The following is a 27,558-nucleotide window of genomic DNA, read 5'->3' as shown; positions in this document are numbered from 1 at the left end:
TGGTGAATGCCTAGTGTGGGGGGCCTCCCGTTCACTCCTTGAAGGCTGTTCTGAAGAGCCTCTCCAGTCTCGAATTTGGTTCCAAGCACAGGAGCACTGCAGCTGCACTTGGAGGCTGACAGCCAGGATCCTGGCAGCCTGGGGGAGGGTCACTGGCAGCGCAACTCACAGCTCCCTCCCTCTTTGTGGCCTCTATCCCTGCCCCTCCACCTCCTGGCGATTCATTCCCCTGGTAATTTCTCTGCCTGTCTCTTCACTTCTGCTCCACGATATTATGGCTGGTGCCAGTTACTTAACCTGCTGAATACCTGCTTCTTCATTTGCAAAATGGGAATAATAATTCTCCCCATGGAATAGTTGTGTGTTTTTAATGAGATGAATGTGAGAGAACTTGGCACAGAGTCTGGAACACACTAAAATCCATAATGTTAGCAGTGACAATGGATGATTTGATCTGCTTGATTCTTCCCATGTTTCCAAATTCAGATTCCAGTTAGTGAAAACTGATGGTTGATAGCTTCAGTTTTCAGGAGAAAAGCTTCAATTTGGCCAAAACATTGCCCGCTAATCAAGTTGTTTGTTTACTCTTGGCCCAACCTGCCTGGTAGGGAGGTCCAGGTGGTGCAAAAACCTGCAGCTGGGCCTGCTCCTGTGCTCAAGGTGGGCACCACTGCTAACTGGCTAGTGTTGGGGCTCTCATTAGCAATGGCAGGGAGGGGACTCCTGCTCCAAGGCAGCCTCCACCCTTCTGGTGTGAGCAGTCTTGGCCAGCTTGGTCTGCCTGGAGCAGATGTTTTAAGGAGATGGGTTACTGAAGGTCAGCTAGTAGATTCCTAGACTCAGAAAGTTTTGCACAAGTTGTTACGGGATCACCAAGTTGCCTAAAACAACTGATTTAATTATGTGGTTTATTAATTCTTCAGAAACTACCACAGCAGTAACCCACTGTGCTTAATTTTGCATTCATTCTTGGCTCTGATCACCCAGCCCCAAAGCCCCCTCCTCCCTTACTTACATTTGGAGAGGACACAGTGTGATGGAGTGGGAGGACCTGAGTTTGAGCTCTGTCTCTCCCAACTATTGTCAAGTGAAGTAACTATTCCAAAACGGAGTTTTCTCATGGGCTTGTGAGGAGGATCAGGCAGCATGATGTTTGTAAATATGCTGTCTAAAGCATTGAAGTACTACAAGTGGTTTTCTTTCAAATTTTCTAATACAGCTGGGAGTGCTTTGGCTTAACTTCTGTCTTCATTGATTCCAGAGTTTGAATGGTCTAGTCCTCTGATTAACCACGTGGTGCAATCAGGACAGTTATGTCACACATGAGGCTAGAAGCAGTGACAGCGATACTGAGGCCAGTTTCAGGAAGAAGACGTGGTCTTTTAGATCTATACGAAAAATAGTCTTCACAGAAAAAGGAGATGAAGAAAGATTATGACATGAAATGATCCTGATAAGGCATCTAGGTGTAGCTGTTGATGTCTGTGGCCACCAGTAATTTAACCTGGAGAGGTATTTTCCTCTGTGGTTCAGGCGGTGGTTCCAAGACACATGGCTCAAGGGAAACACTCTTCCCAGACTCGTAGGTGAAACGTCAGTCCTGGCATCCGAGTCCCTTCAATTATGAGGTCATATAATGGCTGCTTAACCTCACAGGCTGTCAGGTTGCTTCGAGCATTTGTGCAAAGGATTTATGCATAAGATGCTAATTTGGTTTATCAGGAGTCTGAATGGGGATTAGAGGAGTGAATCTTGATTGTATGCTGGGAAAGTCAGAAATTAACACTCTAGTAGACTACCACTAGCCTTTCCTCTTTCAGGGTGACTAGGCCAAAAAGCTCTGAGAAAAAGTCCTCAAATCTTGGAGATTCACTTTCTTAAATTCAGCTCCTGTGAGCACATGATAAAAAAGCCTCAGAGAGCCCTGGCCGGTTTGGCTCGGTGGATAGAGTGTCGGCCTGCGGACTGAAGGGTCCCAGGTTCGATTCCGGTCAAGGGCACATGCCTGGGTTGCAGGCTCAATCCCCGAGGGCTTGCAGGGGGCAGCCAATCAATGATTCTCTCTCATCATTGATGTTTCTGTCTCTCTCTCCCTCTTCCTTCCTTCCTCTCTGAAATCAATAAAAATATTTTTTTTTTTTTAAAAAGCCTCAGAGAAAGGTTAGGTCTGGCAGGAGCTTCTGTTTTGCTTCCCTTTCTTGCCAGATTCCTGGAGAAGCGTGTTGCTCTCAGGAGTGTGTTCGACCATGTGAGCAGTGAGGAAAACATGGCCTTTGTCCTTTAGGCTTGGGAATCTCTGATTCCGCCTGCTGATGGCCTGGATCTGTTCCTTACAGTCCAGGGACCATGGCTCTTTGGCTGGGACCATTGAAGGGAGACTGCCTGGTACATGCAGGAATAGCAATGTTCTTAGCCCTTAAGACCAAAATCACAGCCTCTAGAATCTCACACACGTTCATAGCTAGTTTTTGTGATGTTCAATCCTTATTGTAAACTAGTGCCCGGTGCACGGATTCGTGCACATTGAAATAAAATTAACTAGAAGGTGGACAGCGGGGTGGGACTGGGCAAGACAGGCCACGGATTTGTGCACATTGAAATAAAATTAATTAGAAGGTGGACAGTGGGGTGGGACTGGGCAAGACAGGTTGGACACAGCCTGGAGCCAACCTCCCATGGTCCCTCCCTGGCCGGCTGCACCTGGGGCGGGCTGTGGCTCAAAGGGTGTCTGTGGAGTGGGCGGGGTCCTTCCAGCAGGTGGGGTCCCTCAGCCTGGCCTGCGGGGATCGGGCAGAAACTGGCTCTCCGACATCCCCCGAGGGGTCCCAGATTGCGAGAGGACGGTTCTCAGGTGATGCACCTCAGGTGACGCACCTCGGAATCGGGCTCCCTCCTCTCTGATTCCGGGGTGCGTCACCCAAGAACCGCCACTGCCAAGTCACCGCAGCTCGGCAGGTCCTGTGTTGAACGTCTGCCCCCTGGTAGTCCAATGTGTATCATATCTGTCAGACAGTCAGACAGTCACTTAGCCTTTTATATATATAGATAGATGACTCATTCTGCAATTTGGAAATTTGAAAGGATCTGAAGATCTTTTCAAAATGCTATGTAAACTGAATAAATTTATTTAAATATAATATCTAATGGAATATTAAATACATTTTTTAAGGCTAGCAAAATTTAAGGATTACTTCCATAGATTTAAGTTAGGTTTATCCTTATATGTGCACTACTATATGTAACAAATTGAATAAATGTGGTTCAGACTTTGGCCTTAAATCCTAAAATGAAATGGGTAATATGCACAAGGGCATTAAAAAGAATATAGAATAAATATGGAAATGAAAAAGGAAATATGTTAAGCTTGTTAACCTGAAAATAAAAGGCCTTTCATAGTGAGAGGCAACAAGTATTTATTTGAGATCACGAAGAATAGCTTTTCCTAACACACTGACTCAGGCAGAAGGCCAAATAGTGTTCTGATGAGGAGACAAAGGCAAAGGGAGGGAAAACAATTACATCCATAGAAGAAGGCATTTCTATTGGTGCAGATAAAGCTAACACAGTGATGCTAATTCTAAACAATTTAATTTTCTGTCCAGTTCTCATCAGTCCAGTAGTTGTAATATCTTTGCAAATGGTTCTTTGGGGCACAAAGTTGTTTTGGCCCAGTGCAAAGGTTATTTTGCCTGCTTTAACATCCTTCTGGTGTGGCAGCTCCAGCTCCATGTTAAAGTGGCCCCATGGGCAAAAGAAAAGCAGAGACCAAGACCTTCATTCTGGGCAAAGGTGAATTCAAAGCAGAAAAGATTCAGGCAGTCAGGAGTGCTTCCTCACACTAAAGCACAGTCCACAGGATGACAAAACCACCATGAACATACGTGGCCTACTGATTGAATGGCAAGAGCTGGAGGGACACAGTCCCTGAGGCCAGGGGTGGAGGGAGACATGCCCACTCCCAGAGCGGATGGTGACCAGGAGTTATTAAGTGAAATGGGGGACTTCCCAAAACAGGTGCTCACCAGGGGTTTTAACATAAAATCGCTCACAGAGAAAGACTGCAGTTTCTCAAAATTTGAAATGAGTGGAAACCATATTCTCTCATGTAATGCAGTAAAAATAGGAATGAATGCAGAAGTAGAAGCAGGCCTGCTGGTGGCTGCTGGGCTGCCTGGCTGGAGCTTCACAGGCATGACCCTGCTGGTTCCTCTTTATCTTCCATGTTTCAACTGGACCCATCTTCAAGGACAGGCCCCTAGCCCCATCCAACCCATCACTAGGATTTCTTCTTCCCTGAAATTGTTTTGTTGGTGTTTTGGTTTTGTTTTTACTTGCTTGTCTCCCCCCACTTGAGTGTACCCTCCATGAAGGCAGGGACCTTTTCTGTTGGGTTGAAAACTTTATCCTCAAAGTCTAGATCACTGCCTGGCCCTCAGTAGACTGAACAGTGTCGTCAGATGAACAACAGTTAGGAATAGGAACATTATGCTGCAGGGACCGTCCTATGCACTTACAAAGTCTAGATCACTGCCTGGCCCTCAGTAGACTGAACAATGTCGTCAGATGAACAACAGTTAGGAATAGGACATTATGCTGCAGGGACCGTCCTATGCACTTACTCTGTTACCATAGCTACTCCTTACGTTCACTCCAAAGGAGGCATGGCCAGTGTCCCCATTGTCCCATGTGGAGTCAAAGCCTAAGCACAGCCAACTACTCACAAAGTGACAGCAGGTGAGCCAGAGGACTGAGGTCTGAGCAGGGCTGCCTTATATGGGCTGTGCTCTCAGATCCCAGGCCAGCCCTGTCTCCGTGAGTGACTGTGAGTTAAGGTGGCGTCTTACAAAGGTAACATGTAAAGATAGTTATTAAATAAGGATGAGAAGAAATCATCTAAACACTTTTTTAAAAAGATAGAAAGGGACCAAAATAAGTTAAAGGATTTCTGTATTCTATAAAGACAGAAGGAGAAATAAATGAATTAGGAAACTGAAAACAAAAAAGGATAAAACCAAAGAGCCAGTTTGGAAGAGGGTGGGTGGTGGAGGAAGGGCAAAGGCAGGCACAGAAGCCCGTGGTGGAAGTCACCGCACAGCGTGTCACAGTTCAAAGGAAAGATGGGAGGGAACATCTCCATAGATCTGAAGGTGGTGTTTGGTAAAATTCAACGTCCATTCCTTAATTTTGAGGTATGATTGTTTTTAACTTTTTGAAATAATTTCAAATGTATGGAAAGTTGTTGAAAAGTACAAAAAAACTTTATCAAGTTTCACCCATTTGTCAGTGTTCTGCCACATTGATCCCAAATGGGACATTGGGGACGCTGGCCATGCCTCCTTCTGCCACATTGTCGTTCTGCTCACATACAGATCTACCTTCAGGGAGATTGGGGGTCCAAGCAGCCCCTTCAGCCTTCAAGGGCCCTGGGTTCCTTTCTGCCTCAAGAAGGGCGGCGTGACCCCAGGGCTCACCCCCTTGGTTTCTGTTGTCTTTTCTTCTTGAACCTATGAATCCTCACTATTTTGTGAACTTATTGGTGCCTTTAAATACATTGTTTTAAAAATATTTTCTCAAGTTTTTCTCGCTGAGAGGAGAGACCTTATTAGCCTTTGTAGTCATGGGGAGGGGATGGAAGCCAAGAGGTCTGCGGAGGATGGCTGTTAAGGACCTTTCCCCCAGTCTGCTGTCCACCCCCCTGCAGCCTGCTTTGTGGGGCTTGTGGCCATTCTTACCAGGGCCGTTGGGGCCTCACCAGTGTGTTCCAGGTTGCTTCCCCGCCACCCACAGCCATACCGTGTCCTGTACCCCTCTCCCTGCTGGCCAGCCAGCCTCCCTCCCCCACCTGCTCTCCGGCCAGCAGTCCCATTGCCTGGAAAGTGTGAGCCCTTCAGCGTTCACTGTCCTTTTTAGTGAGGTTTTAGATGGGAATAGTACAACTAGATAAGTGTGTTCCATCTCCCACCTGTAATTACAAATTAAAGCATTATTTGTAACCTTTTTTAAAAGAACACTGAAAAAACTAATTTGACTTGTTAAATTATAGCACACATATACAGTGAAATTCCAAACAATGTTGGATGATGTTGGTCTAGTTATTGATCTACGGGACATTCTTGAAGCAGTTGAGGAAGGCAAAAATGGGGCGTTAGGAAGCCTGATCCCCAATAGCTTGTTGACACAATTCAGCATGTGGTGGATGTGGAGACCAGGTAGGCGTTCGTCAGTGGGCAACAGCCCTTCTCTGCATTTCCCTTTCTTTGTTGTTTGGATATTTTTTATCCTCACCCGAGGATATGTTTATTAATTTTAGAGAAAGAGGAAGAGGGGAGAGAGAGAGAGAGGGAGGGAGGGAGGGAGAGAGAAACATCGATCATTTGCCTCTGATATGCTTCCCGACGAACCCGCAGTCTTTTGATGTATGAGACAACACTCTAACCAACTGTTTAGATTTTTTTTTTTAATTTCACAGTGAACATGTATCAGGGACCCTTCAGTCCGCAGGCCGACACTCTATCTGCTGAGCCAAACCGGCCAGCGCTAGATTTTTTTTTTAATTTCACAGTGAACATGTATCATTTTTCTGAAAACAAAATTCTTCAAAAATAGGTAATACATGTGAATATATCATATATTAGCAACTAAGTTCTAGTTTTATTGAAAGACCAGTTATCAACCATATGCAAAGAGAAAGATAGGTTTATGCCCTTGGCTTTTTACGTTTCCCGCTGGGTTACCCACTATCAGTTCCTGTCCTGGATTTAAAAAAGAAAAATCACACGGTTCTTGCCCTGTTCCTGTCTGGAGACCCTGCTGTGTTTTTATCCTGACTGCTGCTGGCACTCTGGTCTCTGAGGAGCTCCTTCAATCTCCTGGAGACTGGGGCGCAGAAATCTCAAGAAGCTGGGCACAACTGGGTCACCAGTGTCTCCTGCACCCTGGTCTGCTGGCCACTTTCCAGTTTTATTGATCTTCTTATCCTGTTAGCTTCTAGCCCTATTCTCCCCCCCTCCCCCCCAAAAAAAAGCTCCACTATAATCCTTTTATAAGCCTATCAAACTTGAAGGATATTTTTCCATTCAGATCTAGTTATGCCACAAATGGATAGAATGGAAATGTCTGTGAACTGGCAGAGGATTGGCTCCTCGGTGACCTAGCAGACACGTGTGCTATAATTGGATTTGGTTCGCTCAGTCTCTCTCACCACGTTTAAGTAGCTGCCCTCGCGCTGCACCGCTCTAGAACCAGAAGAGCAAAGCGGATGCCTATGCTCTGTGCCGACACAGCCACGTAATTGAGTTACGCACAGCCAGACACTGCCAAATCGAGAGCCCCCCTTTCGTTAGGGACAAGTTTAGTGGCTGAGTACAATGCATTGGTGGCCTGTGTGGAAATGCCTGGGGAGGACAGATGGCGTTGCCTCCATAATGAACATTTTTTAAGGACAGAGCATAAACAGTATTGAGTGATAGAAGCTAAGAAGTCTCCTGATGCGCAAAAGCAAAAACCTGTAGTGTTTACTGCAGACATATTCTATCTGGGACATTGCTCTGAGCACAGCACATTTGTTAATTCACAGGAACCCACTAGGGACCGCGAATCCATTTTCCAATTGAGGAAACAGGCCCCAAAAAAGTAAAGTGCCATGCCCATGGTCACCAGAGTAGTAACAGGTGGAGCTGGGATTCCAACCCGGGTATCCCCACATTCCTACCCAAGTTCTGACCCCTTTGGTCTGCTGCCAGTGTCTCAGGGACTCTGTTAGTGTTTGTAAGTGAAGGAGTCGGCATCAGAAACCAAGGGGCAGTTATGGCCTCGGAGTGCCATGAGCATATGTTGTTTTGATTTAACTATAAAATGTGGGCTATAAAGAACAAGTTTTTCAAAATGCTTTTTACAGAGTCATAGAATTTATAGAGGACTAGACCATAGAGATTTCCTGAAAAGGCACCAGCTTAGATCACCACATTCAACAGGCAGCTTCAATGTAGAGCTCAGGGCAGCATCCTGCTCCAGATCCCATAAATGTGCTGTGTCTAGCCGGGCACTGCCACTGCTGGGTACACCAGCGTGGTGTTCCGTTTGTAATAAAACCCTCTGGTTTCAAACACAGAGAGCAGTCTGGAGTAAAGGTTTCGGGGGGGTGAGGGATCGTTGCCTGCCAAGGGGGGAAACTTTGAGACCAAGGGAGGCAGCAGGCCAGGCCAGGAGCAGTGCCTGAGATGGCCAGGTGACCCAGAGGCTGGTATTTCCCAGGAAGAGCACATTCCGTCGACCGTCATGTTGCACCCACCCTGTCTCAAAAACCATTGTGGCTACAAGCTCCCAGGGGAACTTCTTGTGTATGGTTCCTCTTGGCACTGCTAGAAGGTTGGCACTGCCTGTAGTGGCTGCCTCTTGCCATCCCCACAAGAGAGTGGACAGTGGAGCTCCTCTTCCCAGGACCAGCTCACATAGCCTGAGGCGGAGCCCCATTGTACCAGCTGATTTAACCCTTACCAAACCCTGCCTCCTCAAGAAAGGAGGAATTGAATGGAAGTGTGTACATATATGATTTGAAGTATAATTTCAATTTCTTTTGCAATTAAAAAAATTTATTGGATGACATTGGTTAATAAAATTTAATAAAATTATATAGATTTCAGGTGTACAATTCAATAATACATCATCTGTATACTGTATTGTGTGTTCACCACCCAAAGTCGTTTCCTTCCATCACCATTCATTCCCCCTTTACCCTCTTCTACCTGCCCCCACCGCCTTTCAGTTTCTTGTGCAATTTGGGATAAAATACGCAGAAAAGGATTAGCTAAATGTCTTTCAACAGATACCAGAACACTAGAGTATTTCTTGTTTTAACTAATAATAAAAACATCAGATGCCAAAGTGGCATGTTCTTCTCCAGGGTAGTGGGCCCTGCGGTGATACACTAAATGGGTTACAGTTGTGTGTGATTTGGGCAGCATGAATGTGCTCGGGCCCTTTTATAAAGTGGCGCGAGGTGGGTGTCTCCAGGGCCAGCTGGGGAGCCGCTGCTGGAGAGTTTCCTAAAAAACAGCAGTGAGCTTCGCTTTTATCCGCTCTGTGTGCTCCATCCAAGGACCCACCTAGACTCGGCCTCAGAGCCATGACTCCCCGTGACAGGAATGTCGGGGAGGGTTTCATCACAGAGCAGTGTCACCACTAATCAGCCCCGCCGTAAAGAGGCCTGCTATGGGGGGTGCGGGTGGGAGTGAGCAAAGTGCGGGGTGTCTCCCCCAGGATTACCCTCCGGTTTCACAGACCTGGGACCAGGCCCTGGCCGGTCACACTTGCCGGGCATAGGAAGACCTGCTGTGGGCTTGTCTTCCTGCCAGAGCAGCCTTGCAGTGTTTCTGTCTAACTGTATCCAAGCTCTGAGTTTAAAGCCTTCTCTTTATAATTTATGTACTGAGATAGTAAAGTGGCAGGCGCAAGCAGTGTGAAGTTTCCATTTAGTTTATGCCTCAGGATTCTTTCTTGCCCTCTACACTGGGCAAGGGGTGAGGGACGCCCTGTCTAAGAGGGATGCCTTATGCAGGAGTGTGGAAATCACTGGTTATGAACACCTGCAGTTTTGTCCCATCAGCATCATTAGTTTATGTGACACATTTGTTGAGCACCTGTCATTTGCTGGGATACAGAGGAGGTTGAGGATGCCATGCCCCCTCTCAGCCTCTGTTCCTCCCAGGATTACAGTGAGAGTCAGGAGGCCCTGGGGAAAGCTTGTCCAGTCCCCAGGAGGCCATAGGCCACTCCCCACCACCAGGAAGAACTATCATTTTTCTTTATTGGCTTGTATCTTTATACTGTTGGCCTCCTGCCAGGATTAGTTGATGACCAGGTGAGATACAGAGTGTAACCCAGCATAGGTTAATATTAACACTATTGCCCTAGCCGGTTTTGCTCAGTGGATAGAGCGTCAGCCTGCAGACTGAAGGGTTCCGGGTTCAATTCCGGTCAAGGGCATATGCCCGGGTTGTGGACTAGATCCCTAGTAGGGGGCGTGCGGGAGGCAGCCGATCAATGATTCTCTCTCACCATTGATGTTTCTATCTCTCTCTCCCTCTCCCTTCCTCTCTGAAATCAATTTTTAAAAAAAAAAAAATGAACACTGTTAACTAATACTAGTCCCACGGGGGTGGAGATAAAGAGGTCAACAGATCCTGGGAATGGGGACTAGAGGGATTTAGCACCGATTTTCATCTGTTCCACATCCCCACGAGAACACACATGCATACACATGGTCCCTGATTTTGTGGTTCCCTGTGCGTGTCATGATGCCTGTATCACTTTAGGGCCCTGAGTCCCAGGATTCTCTCCCAGGTCTTGGCACACAGGCCCTGAGGCTTATTTGACTGTGTTGTCCCTGGATTCCCCCTTGCTGCAGCCCTGGGTCAGACGTCATGTGTTAAGAACCCAGAATTCATCATAAAAGAGCTTGTGTCCAGAAAGAACCCCTTGTATCTGTCTGAGACACAGAGAAAGGAAAAGGGGATATAAAATAGAAACTGAAAAGAATGTATGCATATTTCCAGCATGTCCTTCCCTCAGCTCTACATTGTTCAGTCTGCTGGTAAACATATTCAAATTTTCAGAATCTTCCTTTGGCAGTTCCTTGTTCATCATATGTGATAAAATCAGCTATTTTTCCTGAAATGGTACCTGTCCTTATGCTTTAGATAATGAGCTATGTTGGTAACTGGTCACCATGTACGTACAGTAAGATTAATATTTAGTGTTTCACCAAAAGTGCTAGTCTAAGTGGAAGATGAAGTGATATGGATCCACCCCAGGTGTTGAACTCACTTGTCCAAATGGGGAGTGTCTAGCTCAGTGGTCAGCAAACTCATTAGTCAACAGAGCCAAATATCAACAGTACAACGATTGAAATTTCTTTTGAGAGCCAAATTTTTTAAACTTAAACGATATAGGTAGGTACATTGTTATTAACTTAATTAGGGTACTCCTAAGGCTTAGGAAGAGCCACACTCAATGGGCCAAAGAGCCGCATGTGGCTCGCAAGCTGCAGTTTGCCGACCACTGGTCTAGCTGTTCCCACAAGGCATTCCAGAAGGAGGTCTAAGCAGGAAACAGGGTCCTTGTCAACAAGTCAGGCTGTTTGGGGATTTATATCTTTATTAGAGGCCTGCTGCACTGATTGATGCACCAGTGAGGTCCCTCGGCCTGGCCTGTGGGGATCAGGCCGAAACCGGCTCTCCGACATCCCCCAAGGGGTCCCGGATTGTGAGAGGGCAGTTCTTGGGTGACACACCCCAGAATCAGGGTCCCTCCTCTCTGGTTCCAGGGTGTGTCACCCGAGAACTGCCGCTGCCAAGTCACTGCAGCTCAGCAGCTCCTTCGATGAGCACCTGTCCCCTGGTGGTCATTGCACGTCATAGCTACTGGTCAGACGGTCGCTTAGGCTTTTATGTTCCTAGGAGTCTGGCACATCTTCATCTTTCCTTATAAAAAAGCAAGGGTCCTAACCTTTGGCTCAGTGGATAGAGCGTCAGCCTGTGGACTCAAGGGTCCCAGGTTCGATTCCGGTCAAGGGCATGTACCTTGGTTGCGGGCACATACCCAGTAGGAAGTGTGCAGGAGGCAGCTGATCGATGTTTCTCTCTCATCGATGTTTCTAACTCTCTATCCCTCTCCCTTCCTCTCTGTAAAAAAACCAATAAAATATATATATATTTTTAAAAAGCTAAGGCTTCAAATTCAACTAAGATCACTTGAGTTTCTCTTACATGTCAGCTGTCCCAGGAGATGAGGACATGTTTCTGAACATACATGTGGGTCCACAAGAGGTCATATAGCTTAAGGAACCTGGGGCTTAGATTGTCATGACTTCACCCTCTTTTTACTATAGTGGAATCTAGACTAGAAATCATTTGTTTCTTCCAGGATACTTCTTCACTAAAAAATTCACTTGCCTTAAGAGCTTTTCTGCGGAAACCAGTCTCTCCTGGCCTTCTCTTATCTCAGTGTGCTGCACTGCCTCCCCACCCAGTCCCTGGGGAGGATGCCAGTTCTCAGGGGCAAAGGGTGGGGCGAGCTAGACCTTGGCTCCAGTCACTGTTTTTTGAAATGGAAGTATCTGTCTTATAAAATTACACTGTAATTTTTGAGAAAGGGGCAGTGGGTGGGAGTTGGGGGCTGGGGGAGTTGTGAGGAAAGTGAATATCACCCCTTTCTATATGTACAAATAAAGGCGAGCTGAAGAATCACAGAAAAGCCGAAAGGGAGGGCAGATCTCTAATGTCAGAGGAGAGAGGAGAGAGCTTCAGGTTTGGGCAAACGACTTGGCTGTGGGATCTACACAAGATCTGCTCATCCTGAGCTGGTTTCCACCCCAAACTTGGCCCCTGATGGACTACAGAGTTAGGTTTAAAGGGAACACTCAATGGATTTTTAGCTACTGGTTGTCTCTGAGAAAACATTATTTTAAGACGAAAGTATCCATGTAGAAACTGCTGGCCAGCCTTACATTGTTATCACATTTCTATGCAAATTAGCTTAGTAGGCAGGACACCTGGGAAAGGGGCCAGAGTGCTGGGAACGGAGGAATGCTCCCTGCTTCTGACTCTTTCTCTCGGAACACTGGCTAACAGAAGCTCCATGCAGGTAGCAGCAATGGCGTTCTTCAACAGTGAGCGCTCCTGTCTGTTTTGAGTCACCACTGTCACTCCATCTCCTTGACATTAGGTCCTGTAGACAGTGCTCAGGGGCTCAGTGTTTATGAAGTAACTAGAGGCCTGATGCACGAAATTTGTGCAAGGGCCTTGGCCCCCCACCGTTGAGGCTTTGTCCTGAAGGAAGGACTTCCGGAAGGACGTCAGGTCTAATTAGCATATTACACTTCCATTATTATAGATAACTGATGAAGCCCAACCACAGTGTCTCCTCAAGTCTAAGTGCTACCGAGCAGAGGGCAAACCATTCTAAGGGTTACTAAGAAGGAAGGAGACAACAGCTGTCAAGTGAAAGACACAACTTGATTTGGGGGACGTTCACTTGAAAAATGTATATGTTAGAACGGATAAACTGATACTTGCACTTTGACATTGAGAAGTTTATTGTCATTTTGAAGACCATTGAGTTAGGAATAGTTGAGTTAGGAATTAACTCAATTTTGAAATTATGTGGATATTAAGGGTCAGGGTAGAAGTTAGTCTTATAATACTTCAAATACATAAAGTGAATATTTCATTTAGTCATGTTCATCTTGCTTTCAAATTGTAGACGTTTAGATTTATAGGGTAGGAGTTTGTTGTTACCACACCTGAGGAACCAGAGCCCAGGCATGGTGGTGGCCTCCTGAAAAGACTGGGAAACTGGTTTCATGGACCAGCCTTCTCTTTCAAAGTAGATCTTCGCGCTTCCAGCATCTTAATTTCAGTCCCTCAGTCCCTTCGGAACAGATCTTTCTTATTCCCAGGTCAGGTTGTATCGCTCATCTGTTAGAAGCCCTCTGTGATTCGGATCTCTCTACCCCTAGTACTGCTCACATTTCTCTATCAAAGTGCCTCTGGCTGTGAGATAGATCCAGAGTGCTAAAATGCCTGTCACCAGCAGTTTCTTTGAGTTTTTGTAGATTATCTTGAGTTTTTGTAGACTTTGCATTCTACTCTGATACTTGTGAATGTAAATAGGTTTTAAATTATGCGACTTCTTCTTCGTTAAATTACCTGAATTTGTTTCCTTCGGATTGATTTGTTCATTCAACAAATATTTGAGGTCCCACTGTGCTCAGCCGGTGTTAGCTATGAAAGCTAAAGTGGTGAATAAGACAAAGACCCTTCTCTGTGAGAATTTCTGATTAAGGATCCTGTATTATTAATTTAGGCCTTGTGAAATAGAATCAGTAGTGTCCTAATTTAAGGTTCTGTCTTTTGGGGAGGAATCGATTTTCCAGGAAAAAGCACCCTATTTCATTTGTCCCATAACTCCAGGGCCCTCTGGTTTGAGAAGTGGGCTCCTATAGATAATATCTTGCCCCTGAGGGGGCTTCGGTGCCTCCACAGCAGGCCTCAGCCTCTTGAAGCTGATGTGGCTCCTGCTCACTCTCCTCCAAAGCCAAGCTCAAGGGACCCCAGGAAACGCTTCCCTCAACCTGCATCCCTGTCCCCCAGCCCCTGGATCCCTACTGTACCTCACATGTCTCGTTCATAGCACTTCTCACAGATTTTAGTTGTTTTCTTTTAGATCAAGTACAGTCATCCCTCCTTACCCACAGAGAGTATGTTCCAGTATCCCCAGTGGGTGCCTGAAACTGTGGCTAGTACTGAACCCTACCTATACTATGTTTTTCCTTACATACACCCCTATGATAAAGCTTGATTTATAAATTATGCACCCTAAGAGATTAATACTAGTGAATAATAAAACAGAACAATAATAGTATACCGTAATAACTATGTGAATGTGTTCTCTCGAAATATTGGTAGTGTATTTTTCTCACCCTTCTTGTGATGACATGAGATAGTGTCTATGTGATGAGATGAAGTGCGAGAATGACGTGGACATTGTGGCATAGTGTTAGACTACTGTACAGCAGACTTGAACACCAGCTACCTCGACACCACGACAGTTCATTTGATAACAGACGGTGCCTAAGTGACCAATGGGCTAGTAGCATATACAGCGTAAATATGCTGGACAAAGGGATCAGTCATGTCCTGGATGGGACAGAGTGGGACAGCGCAAGATTTTATCATACTACTCAGAGTGATGCACAATTTGAAACATGAATTATTTAATCTCCGGAATTTTCAACAATATTTTTGGACCTCAGTCAGCCACAGATAACTGAAACTGCAGATAAGGGGGACTACTATATCATGGTTTAATTTATCTCTGTGTTGTCAATGTCTAGTAACAGTGCCTGGCATGCATGTTGGATAAATTTTTTAATTCCTTATGTTACAGGCTACATACTCAGGATTGGAGCCTACTCAGACCTGTTTCCATGTCTCAGTTGCTTCACACCAGATGCATTAGATCTGATAAGCAAATCATACCCCCAATTTATATTATACATTTGGGATCATAATTGCTTATCTTTTCTAAGAGAAAGAGGAAGAGGGAGAAACTTTATATAAATAGAAAATAATTAGAGATCACTTAGAACTTCACCTTGATTGGGAAATTTTTTTCACTTAAAAATAAAACACAATATCCAGAACTTAAATTCTTCAACATAAACACTATGTAGAGGAAGGAACGTTAGAAAATGTGTTGGGAGTGCACATGTGTGCATGTGTTTCAAGGTTAGTTTGGAGTTTTTCAGTGTTGATTCATCTAGAGCAGTGGTTCTCAACCTTCCTAATGCCGCGACCCTTTAATACAGTTCCTCATGTTGTGGTGACCCCCAATTTCAGTGTTACAAATTGAACATAATTAAAGCATAGTGATTAATCACAAAAACAATATGTAACTATATATGTGTTTTCCGATGGTCTTAGGCGACCCCTGTGAAAGGGTCGTTCGCCCCCCAAAGGGGTCGCGACCCACAGGTTGAGAACCGCTGATCTAGAGCATTGTGGAAAAGGCTTACATGTACATACAGTATGCCTGGGCTGTGGCATGGAGCAGCTCTGGGGGGACACCAACTGGTGACAATGGATGCCTTTGGGAGAAAAGAGGGTGTTTTTTTGGGGGGGGTTGAGATATGCACATATTATGTAGCGTTTTTAATTTGAAATATAACTCACATACAGAAGCATATAAAACAAGTACAATGAATAATTATAAAGTAAGTGCTCATGTAACCACCAGCCAGACCAGGCACCCAAAAGCCCCCTCTAGGTACTGTCGGTACTGTCACAATGTCCACGTCATTCTCGCACTTCATCTCATCACATAGACATTATCATGTCATCACAAGGAGGGTAAGAAAAGTATAATACCAATATTTCGAGAGAACACATTCACATAGTTATTAAAGTATACTATCATTGTTCTGTTTTCAGGATGCCATTTCTATGCTTTATGTAAATGAAATCATACTGAATTAATCCTTTTTATCTCCCCTCTTTCACTCAACAGTGTTTTGTAAGATTTATCCTTATTGTGTATAGCTGTACTTTATTCATCTCCGTAGTTTTGGAATATTGCAAGATATCCACTACTGATGGACATGGGGCTGCTGCGAACATTCTCTTACCTACGTAGTTGAGCACATGTGTGTGAGCCTCACTGAGTGGGTTATGTGCCACAGCGCACATGTCTGCCCTGCACTCCACCCGACCTGCAGCCGCTCAGCACTGTGTGAACTCCTGCTCAGCGCCTCCCAGCACTGTGCATCCTCAGACTGTTAAATGATTGTCGATCTGTTGGGTGTCTCATGGTATCTCATTGTGGTTTCCATTTGCATTTCTCTAGTTATTAATGGGTGACGATCCTTTCATATGTGATTAGCCATTTGGGTACATTTTATGAAGTGCCTGGTTAAGACTTTTGCCTACTTTTCTCTTGGTACTCTGGATTTTTCTTACTGAGTTTTTGGAAAAGTTAATATATTCTTCATATGAATTCGTTGGCTATATGTATTCAGGTAGTTCCCCTACTCTGTGGTTTGTCTTTTTATTCTTGGTGGTGTCTTGATGGGAAAAAAAAGTTTGATTTTTTTATAATTCAATTTATCAATCTTTTAAAATTCCTGTTTTTATATCTTAAGTTCTTCTCTACCTCTTCTTTTACATAATAATTTTTCTATATTATTTTCTAAAAGCATTCGAGCTCTGTCTTTCAGATTTAAGTCCTAACCTTCCAGAAGCTTATATTTTATTTTTATATATAACTAGAGGCCCGGTGCACAAAATTCATGCACTGGAGGGAAGGGGTTCCCTCAGCCCGGCCTGCGCCCTCTCGTAGTCTGGGACCCCTCAGGGGATGTCCGCCTACTGGATCCCCCTGAGGATCGGGCCTAAGCTGGCAGGCGGACATCCCTGTCACAGTCCGGGGTCCCTCTCACAGTCTGAGACCCCCTCGCTCCTTACCGCCCGCCTGCTTACTGCTCCTTACCGCTCAGCTTGCTGTTCCTTAGCGCTGCTGCGGAGGCGGGAGAGGTTCCTGCCACCGCCACTGCGCTCACTAGCCGTGAGCCCAGCTTCTGGCTGAGCTGCGCTCCCCCTGTGGGAACGCACTGACCACCAGGGGGCAGCTCCTGAGTTGAGTGTCTGCCCCCTAGTAGTCATTGCACATCATAGCGACCCGTCATTCCGCCAGTCGGTCGATTTGCATATTAAGGTTTTATTATATAAGATGTAATCCAACTTTTCTTTTCCTTCTCCCCCTCACCTCTCCTTTCCCCTTCCTTTTTCTCCCCTTATTTCTTTTCTTTTCCCTTCCTTTCTCCTTTCTTTTCATCCCTGGGTACCTGCTTGTTCCAGCACCATATATTTAAAGACGGGCCTTTTTTCGCTGCTCTGTAATCCACTTGTCATAAGTCATGTATCCACATGCACACAGGCCTGTTCTGGACTGTGTTCTCTGTGGCATTTCAGGCTTGGCTGTTTTCATTATTGAAGCTTTACAGTTAGTCTAGATTTCTGGAACAGCAAGCCCCCCCCCCCCCCCCCCCCCCCACACACACACACTCTGTTGTTCTTTGCCAGGGTCCTGGCAAGTGTTGACCCTTTGTATTTCCATGTACATTTTAGAATCCACTTATCCAGTTGCATGGTCTCTGTTGAGATAGGGATTGGGATTGCACTGAATCTGTAGGTCAGTCCCTTCATCTGGAAAGTGTTAATCCACAGAGCCCTAGTGCAAGCATTGAACTCAGTGTTGAAGCAGTAAGAGCTTCCCTGGAAATGGGCAAGAGGTGAGGATGCTGCTCTGGCCACTTCCTCACAGCTCAGGCAAGCAGCCAAACAGTGGTGGCATTTGCAGATGAAATGACAATATACACAGAAAACCAGAGGATTGACAGATACTTCTTAGGATTAAGGCTAAGCAAACTAGCTGGATACAAAAGTGATAACCAAAATCATTTTTTTTATATTGCAGCAGCAGCTAGAAAATTGTCTTTTTAAAGATACTCTATTTACAATAGCATCAGAACATAACAAATACCTAAGAATAAATCTAAAAAATTATGTGTTGTGGGAAATATAAAAGCCATGAATAGTTGAGACATGGAGCAGAGCAAGGCAAAGGACTGAGTCTGATAGGCAGTAAGTCTTATTCTAAGGCTCTGTGGTACAGGTGCGGGGAGCAGTGACCACTACCAAAGAGTGCCCACGCCTGCAGACATGTGTCTAGGCCAGAGGACACACAGGAAACGGGGAAGTGGTCAGTACAGTAAATGGTGGGTGAATTTTCTCTTTCATAAACAAAATCATATTGCCAAACATTGTTTTCCTAGTGGGGGAAACTTGCCATCTGCTAAGTTCCCTCATATAGGAAATGAAGTTAAGTGGAATTTAGTGCATTTTAATGAAGAATACCAAATTTACTCCAGACTGTTAGTAGTTGGATATAACTTTATTCCTGTTCACTTCGTACTAAGAATAAATGTATTAGAAAAACAAGATGACACACAGCTGAAGGTTTGGCTCTTTGCTTTGGAGAGATTGCTCGTTTGTTTTCATTTACTGTCAGAGGCCCCACGCACTGAGCTCTTGGGAAGGCAGAGTGAACACTCAGATGGTGTGGTGACACGTGGTCTCTGTGAAAATCAAGCTGCTTCCGCTGCTTAGCCAATAGCATGTGGGTGACCAGGCAGTGTACCTGTGGACATCTCCTGAGTTGGCATCCTCTAGGCCTGTAGTGTTTGCAGCTCTGTCTCTGTTTCGTTGGGGTCACGGTTATTTGGGGAAAGCCATCATCTCTGTACCAGAACAGCCTGGTTCTGCTATTTTGTGCAGCTGTCCTGCAGAGATCTGGTCCTTTTGTATCTTGGAGTGTTTCTTTTATCACCAAAACTCATCATGTGGAAGTGGGCGTGGCTTTTTTTTTTTTTTTAAATTCTGTCACAAACGGAGTGCGAATGGTGTCTCTTCATATATACCGACAGTTTGGTAATTCAGCCTTATGATATTACGGTGTCTTATGTCATGTCTGTCAGTCCCTCTGGAAGTGTTGTACACGTTGCTTGCAGCACCTGTGCAGATGGTGTGATATGATTGGCCGTTTTGGATTGCCGTGTACAAACTGTGGGGCTCCTTACTGCCTCTCATGGTCTCCAGACTCGATCGCACATGCTTGGCTGCAGAGCAGTCTCAAGCACACACCTCCGGCATGTATCAGTTTATATAGTAAACTAGTGGCCCGGTGTTTACATAGTAAACTAGTGTGTTGGGGGGGTGTCCCTCAGCCCGGCCTGCACCCTCTCCAATCTGGGATCCCTCTCGCAATCTGGGAACGCTGGCTCCTAACCGCTCACCTACCTGCCTGCCTGATGGCCCCTAAGCACTCTGCCTGCCGGCCTGATCAACCCCAACTGCCCCCCCCCTTCCGGCCTGATCACCCCTAACTGCCCCCCCCCTGCCGGCCTGATCGCTCCCAACCGCTCCCCTGCACCAGTTTTTGCCCCCAACACCCCCCCCCACTGGCCTGATCACCCCTAACTGCCTCTGCCTCCGCCCTGCCACCAAGGCTTTGTCCAGAAGGTCTCCTGGTCTAATTAGCATATTACTCTTTTATTAGTATAGATATCAATGTTAGCACCTCTGACTTTTTTATTTTTTGTAGCAGAAAAAAATAAAGTGGAAGTTTGTTGTCATCTTGGGTAACTGGGGCTTGCCCCCACCTTGGAGGTCAGAAGTCAGTGGAACAAGCCCGCTCTGTGTAGCTTGCTCGGTGCTACTGATGCACTGTGGGACCAGGAACACCTACCGAGCCAGAAATGGGTGCTCCCTTCTGCTCTAATGGTAACACCTTCATTAAGCTTCCGTTCACCATTTGTTAACTACAGGATTCCCTTTAGTAAATATGTTTTTAAAAGAATATACGTGAATTCTTAAATCCACTTTCTTTGTGTTATTTCTGGTGCTATGGTCAGTCTTCTTCCCTTCTTAAAGGATACCTTTCAGCATTTCGTATAATACTGGTTTAGTGGTGATGAACTCCTTTAGCTTTTCCTTATCTGTGAAGCTCTTTATCTGACCTTCAATTCTGAATGATAGCTTTGCTGGATAAAGTATTCTTGGTTGTAGGTTCTTGGTATTCAGCACTTTGAATATTTCTTGCCATTCCCTTCTGGCCTGCCAAGTTTCTGTTGAGAAATCAGCTGACAGTCGTATGGGTATTCCCTTGTAGGTAATTGAGTCTCTTTCTCTTGCTGCTTTTAAGATTCTCTCTTTGTCTTTTGCTCTTGGCATTTTAATTATGATGTGTCTTGGTGTGGTCCTCTTTGGATTCCTTTTGTTTGGGGTTCTCTGCGCTTCTTGGACCTGTAAGTCCATTTCTTTCACCAGGTGGGGGAAGTTTTCTGCCATTATTTCTTCAAATAGGTTTTCAATATCTTGCTGTCTCTCATCTTCTGGCACCCCTATTATTCTGATGTTTGTACGCTTGAAGCTGTCCCAGAGGCTCCTTACACTATCTTCGTATTTTCGGATTCTTTTTTCATTTTGCTTTTCCGGTTGGGTGTTTTTTGCTTCTTCGCATTTCAAATCTTTGGCTTGATTCTTGCGCTCCTCTGGTCTGCTATTGGGTGTAATATTCTTTATTTCAGACCGTGTATGCTTAATTTCTAGTTGTTTCTTTATCATAGCATCGAGGGTCTCATTAGTTTTCGTGAGTCTCTCCTCAAGTTTATTGGCAGCTTCTAGCACATTTTTGCAAGCCCTCAAAATTGCGTTTTTTAGCTCTATATCCTCCATTTCTGTCATGTTTTTTTGTCTCCGCATTTTTTATGCTTTCTTGGTGCACCCCCTAGTGGTTTTTGTGCGCAGTCTTGTTCTAGTTAAGCCTTGATTGTTGTAGTTAAAACTAGAGGGATTTGACCACCAGGCCCTAGTAAATATGTTTTTAAAAGAATATACATGAATTCTTAAATCCACTTTCTTTGTGTTATTTCTGATGCTATGGTCAGTCTTCTTCCCTTCACACCCTACGGTTTTTGCACAAGGATGCCCATACATTTTGCTCCTGATATTAAGGATTGGCCTTGAAATAATTGGAAAGTATCCCAAGTTCACCATAGAAATCAGTGAAAACGCCAGGGGTGGGAGGCTAAAGAGACTTATACAAACCTAAGATGCTTGTGGTAGTATTTGTGTAGAAGAATGTTACAGCTCTTAACCTTAAAAATAATAAGAGGAAGTATTAATTAATATTGAGACGATTAGCCTAAACTGTGATAGCCTCTTTTATGTTCCTCTTTCTGTAAGATCAGTAGTTTCAACATAGTGTTGGACTTTTGGTGGTGTCATGGGACTTTTCCTGGCAGGTGTCCTTTTTACACCCCTTTCTAGTTCAAGAACCTGTCTGTGAGCCACTCCAACAGGCTGCACTTGAATATGTTTTGGAACAACTGTGTCAAGGTTATTACTCTGTGTACAATTTAAAATTAAAGTAAGCCACTATTATTCATGGGAAGAATTCAAAATTCATTTTTTAAATTCTGCTCCAAGAGGCAATTGGAAAAGTTGGGTCAAATCTTAGGGTCATGATTGATTATATACGAGTCAGGCAGTCTTGGATACCAAGCACAGACGTGTAATATACCAAGTATCAGTCCTGGTTAGTTTCTCTCATTTGGTTCCCATAACGTGGGTCATCGAAGGAGTCGAGTACAGGTTCTATTCTGCCATACCTCTTTACCTCCTTCAAGATTAGCAGTGCTAACTTATAAAGCTTTATTTTTTAATTACAGAAATAACTCATTTATACTGTTAAAACATCAGAATACATTAAGGCCGAAAGCCTATTCTTTCACCACCTGCACTGGTTTTTACTCTCCAGTGGTGCAGTCCTATTAACAAAGCAGAAAGTAAGACTTTTTCAATACACTGACCAATAAGAAGCTAAATTCAGTGGCATTCAGAACACATATGGAAATATCTAACAGGGATTAGGGATGTTATTATCGTTGTGCTCAATTTGATTATTATGATACAGTTTTTTTTAAAATAGTGAAATTGTAAAAATAGCCAAGTGAGGTTTCAAAAAGTAAAGAGAGCCCATGAGATAATAATCACAAACTTTGATAAACTATAAACAAAAATAGTACAGTAACATCTTCACTGTTTGGAACCTTGGAAAAGTTTATATAATTTCTACAAATTTTATATTTTCTTGCCTTTTTTGAGGAATTTTAAATACAAATTTTATGGGGGACAGGAGGATTTTAATCTGCTCTACTTCTTAATTATAATGGATTTGTTTTAGTGTTTTGGTGACAACTGAGTCTCTTTTTGTGAATGTCGGTTACTGTCCTGTGTTTAAAAGTGGCTGATGCTTTCAGGACCTTTTAGTGCATGTAAGACTTAGATGCCTGAAATGACCCCAACATCATCTTGCCTTCCGATGCCCTTGTGTTAGAGTATATTGTACAGTCACGTCTGTGCTGTGCCACTGAGCGATGTGGTGGCCGTGAGCAAGGCATTTGGGCTCTCAGTGTGTGCGCTCTCATCTCCACATGGTAAGCGGTGTCTGCCTGGCACTGTCTTTATAAGGCTCATGGAGTGTGCTTAGAGGGCTCACCTGTCACTTCTTAGAAGCCACACTGAAAGTGTCATGGGTGTCAGGGTGGCCCTTAGGGGTAAATACAGGCTTCACTGCAGTGCCAAGAACGTGAGAATACCCAAAGGTTCCAGATATACAAGCTGTGACTACAAAATGAGCTCATAAGGTAATCCTACAAACTGGAGACTGAACAAAGGGTATAAAAGTGAGTGAGGGTTGAAGTCAGGCAAGGAGGCCATTCAGAAAATGAAAGGTTTTCATTGGAAAAGGCTGGGTGTTTTAATGTTAAGAGACCCAAACAAACATTATAGTGACGTTACTCATTTAAAATGGTTGCATAGTCACTGAGTAGTTACAGTATTTATGAATCAAGTTTTTATTCCCATGGTCTTCTAAGTATCCTGTAGGCCTTAATACCCTTGCCCTGCTGCACGCAGTACAGGAAGTAAGGGAGCCAGAGTTGCCCACAAAGTGGTTTGATTCAGGCTTGGGCATGAGGGGACAGAGCTGAAAAATATAACCTGGCACCTGCCCTCCAAAAGTGTCTAGTTGGGGAAGATAGCTACCTGTTCAGAGCACCAGGAAGTGCTGTGTGGCTAGCTCAGAGTAACACATCTGCTCTAACTTGGAAAGAAGGAGAGGCCTGTAGAAGAACCCTGAGCAGAAGGTGGACAGTTAAGGTTGGAAAGAGGAGCCAGAGGGCTCGGTGGGAAGAGGTGGTGATCCCAGCGATGGAAGCCCTGTGGGCATGCCCTGGGCGCAGGCTGGTGTGGGCCAATGGTCTCAGCACCTTCCGTCTCAGGACCCTTCACACTAGGGAAAAGTATATAGGATTCCAAAAAGCTTTTGTGATGTGGGTTTAGCTACCAATATTGACCACATTTGAAATTAAGCCACACAAAAAAGGTTTAAACATTATTCATTAATTCATTACTAAAATGACTAACCTATTGCATGTGAACAGAAATAATATACTGTTATGAAAATAGCCATGTTTTCTAAAACAACTCTAATGAGAGAACAGCAGTTTTTTTGTTTTTGTGGTGTGTTTTTTTTTCAAATCTTTAATGTCTAGTTTCATAGGAGATAGCTGGATTCTCCTGGGTGCCTCTGAGTTCCATTTGGGTTGAAGTGTAGGAAGGCTTGACTGGGAAGAGGAGTATTTTAATAGCCTGTTCAGATTGTTGTGGATGTTTTCTTTGATATTACACCAAAGCTTAACAATAGGTAGTTTCTTGAAGGAACCTGCAATGTGGAATCTAAAACCATATTAATAAGCTGTCTGTACATTTCATCACATTAAAATCCAGAGGACTATCTTGCACTTTGAATGGCTCTTTTGTCCTTGAATGATATTGAAACACCATTTATTGATCCCTTGGAAAATACTGGTCACTGAGTTACACAAATCTTCTAAGACAGTTGGCAAATCATGGATAGATTTCACTGCCTGTATCAATAAACCCCATTGTTAGTATCCCCCTGATCTCATCCTCATCCCGGGGAAGCTGTCAAACTCGCCCTGGCAGATAGCTTTCCAAGCTTCCCGGAATTCTGGAAAGACATACAGAGCTCCATTACTTTCCAACCCTACATTGACCCTCTAGACCTATTTCTTAATCTTGTATCATCCTAAAGGATAAATGGAATCAATGTGTAAAGACGTGGAAAGCTTTTAGATGGTACCTGACCCAGGTAAGCACTCAGTAAATAGTAGTGATTGTTGTTATTTGCACTTTTCTGTGTCGCTGTCATCATATGTAACATGTGTTGACCATAGCCCAAAAAGAGGAGTGAAAGGTGCTTTGTGGAGCACCAGGGTACAGGCTCCTGCTGGGTGTGTGCAACAGCTCATTTGGGCAACCTTCAGACTTCCCCTGTAGGTTACAGCAGCAGCAGGCCTGAGGGAACATCTTTCGTCTTTCGTGTGACCTTTTCTTACCTTGCCTGCACCTGTGACCAGTTGTCATGTTGGTGTGAATGTCCATGCCCCTCACCGCCTCCTCCTCATTTGCCTCTTGTTCCATTGCTCACATGGTACTGGCATGTGGTGACTGGTGCTCAGATAATATTCAAATGAATGCATTTAGAGGGAATTGGTTTTTAACAGCACTCAACGTGGTTTTAGACTGAAGAAGTATAGAAATTTTATCATATGAAGCATATGATCTGAGCAGTGACTAGTGTGTTTTTTTCTTCTCGTTTATTTAAGGAATATTTAACCTCTATTCACCGCATCCCATCTCTTTTTTTCTTGAATATCTATTCAGACTAAAAATAGTAAACAGCTTAAAGTGTTTCACAGTAATTTGGGGTTAAACATTTTTGTGATCAATATACTTTGCTTTCTGCTTTTCAGATGTTCCTCCTCCTGAACAAGAGAAGCTTTTTATCCAGAAGTTACGTCAGTGTTGTGTCCTCTTTGACTTTGTTTCCGATCCACTAAGTGACCTAAAGTGGAAGGAAGTAAAACGAGCTGCTTTAAGTGAGATGGTGGAATATATCACCCATAATCGGAATGTGATCACAGAGCCTATCTACCCAGAAGTGGTCCATATGGTAAGTGATTGCAGCCTAACCAGCGTGTCCCAACCTTGAGCTACGCCAGGACTCTGACATCTTAGAATAAGCTGAGATACTGGAGCCTAACACAGCCCTTCCCCCAAAAAAGTCCTCCTGTTCCAGAGTTTGTACTTGCACCTTGAAGAATGGAAATCTTTGCAATGTGCCCTGGATTATCGTGATGATAACAGTGAGGGAAATAGGGTGCCTTCTAGGGACCCATTGAAGAGTTCATTTATTTAATCCTCACAGTCACCAAATGGGGTAGAAATGTTAGAATTTTTATTTTTACTTACTATGTTATCCTCTTTAAATTTTTGTGTGTGTTTTAACATACATAACCTTAGTTTAATAATGCCCATACATAATATAGAAGTAAACATGTTCTCCATACATGTTCAGGAAAATTCTAGTGGTGGGTTCAGTGCAGATAGTGATAGGACCCAGCTGGTATCAGGATAGTCCATCCTGATTGGCTGAGCTGGCCTCCATCTGTCAGTGCCATGTCAAGACACACCCAACTCTGTCCTACAGTTAACGAATGGCTGGTTTCATTCAGCCCCCAAATCTCAGTCCTCTGCTGTCTCCCACTTTACAGCCTGTTTCAGGTTCTTTGCATTGTCTCACTGTGACCTCAGTGGGTACCACCTGGAAACATTTCATACGAGGCCTAAAGTTATTAAAACTTACTGTTTGGCACTGAACTCATTTCTCATTCTTTTTGAATTATTGGTATTTTATCTGCCTTTGAAATTAGTAGTCCTCAGTTATTAGGGAGTCCTTGTTGCTTAAGATAAAATTTTAAATTCTTATTTTCATTGAACTCCTTACATTCAGTGATTCTCTGCCCCCTCCCCTCGCCCAAAGCTATATATTTCAGAATTGACTAGACTTGTTGACCTAAAATGTGTTTATTTCTCACTTTTGTATGTTTGCTTTGGAAAAGAAGATGAAAGTAATGTTCTTTTTGTAATTCACAATCTATTATGTCAGGAATTGAGATCAGCTCGATTATCCTATATAATAAAAGGGTAATACAGTAGGTCCTCGGGGTACGTCGAAGATCCGTTCCTACGGCTCGATGTAACCCGATTTTCGCCGTAAGTCGGAATCATCCAACATCAGCACCTACGTCACTCACATGGAGCACATACACAGCAGTAATGAAGTGAAACAGTAAAAAAAATTTAAAAGAAAGAGAACAATTCCTGACCTTTACTTGTAGTAAATAAATCATAAAAAACATAAAGCACATATGTACATACGTTGAAATGATGGAACTTTTTTTATTTTTATAAATAAATGGGAAATGGTGACGTAACCACAAAATGATATACGTCGAGTCCAACATAACCCGAAGACTGTCTGTATGCAAATCGAACAAACAGGGCAACGACCAGTAGTTATGACACGCATTGACCACCAGGGGGCAGACACTCAACACAGGAGCTGCCCCCTGGTGGTCAGTGTGCTCCCATAGCGGGAGCACCGCTCAGCCACAAGCAGGGGTGATGGCTGGCAAGTGCAGTGGTGGGTGGTGGGAGCCTCTCCCGCCTCCGTGGCAGTGCTAAGGATGTCCAACTGATGGCTGCTGGACCGTGAAAGGGCGCAGGCTGGGCTGAGGGACCCGCCCCCCCAGTGCACAAATGTCATGCACTGGGCTCTAGTTTTAATATATTATTGTTAACTCTTTAAAGTTCCAAATTTATCAGTGTATTGTCAGACTAGGGCTGTGAAGGCCGAGTAGGTTCCTTCCCCAAACTCACACCTGAAGAATAGTCACAGGTACATACACTGAATGGTAAATACTCTAAAACCTTACTTACCCATTTACATTAAGGAAAATTGGGGAATATCTTTTTCTCTTATTAATTTCAATTCTCAATTACTTTGGAAAGCCTCCCAAACTCCAGAATCACAAAGAAAAATCTCTGATATTTTCTCCTCAGACTGTTATATTTTCTTGTTCACAATACACTTTATAATCCTCCTGGAATTTTTTTTTTTTAGATAATACTGTGACTTTTATTTATTTTTTTAACCTTTAACATTATTTATTGTGGTATGTAGCATACATACAAAAAGGTAAATATAAATACATACATAGTTTAAAGAATAACAAAATAAGCATCCATAGACCTACCACCTGGCTTAAGAAGCAAAATATTGCTAGGGCCTATGAAGATTCTTTATACATATAGTATTACATATGTCTCCTTTTTCCCCTATTGACCTCTCCTGTCCACCCCCACCTCCCAGCCCATTCCCTCACCCCTCTAATGTCTGGATCCATTGGTTATGCTTATATGCATGCATACAAGTCCTTTGATTGATCTCAAA

General features: G+C 44.1%; 1 protein-coding gene across 10 annotated transcripts in view; it reads left to right on the top strand.

Annotated features, from left to right (window-relative positions):
* Positions 1-27,558, top strand: part of PPP2R5C (protein phosphatase 2, regulatory subunit B', gamma) — a 137,896-nt gene that overhangs the window by 61,977 nt on the left and 48,361 nt on the right. For all 10 annotated transcript variants that reach the window (XM_014549077.1, XM_014549080.1, XM_005877867.2 and 7 more), the window contains one exon: positions 25,016-25,215. In XM_014549077.1, the coding sequence (XP_014404563.1) occupies positions 25,016-25,215 (200 nt within the window). The remainder of the gene's footprint in view (positions 1-25,015; positions 25,216-27,558) is intronic.

The sequence above is a fragment of the Myotis brandtii genome, unplaced genomic scaffold (genome assembly GCF_000412655.1).
Source record: "Myotis brandtii unplaced genomic scaffold, ASM41265v1 scaffold535, whole genome shotgun sequence".
NCBI classification, from domain to species: Eukaryota; Metazoa; Chordata; class Mammalia; order Chiroptera; family Vespertilionidae; genus Myotis; species Myotis brandtii.
The sequence above is the reverse complement of the archived record's forward strand: the minus strand, read 5'-3'. Positions and strand labels throughout refer to the sequence as shown.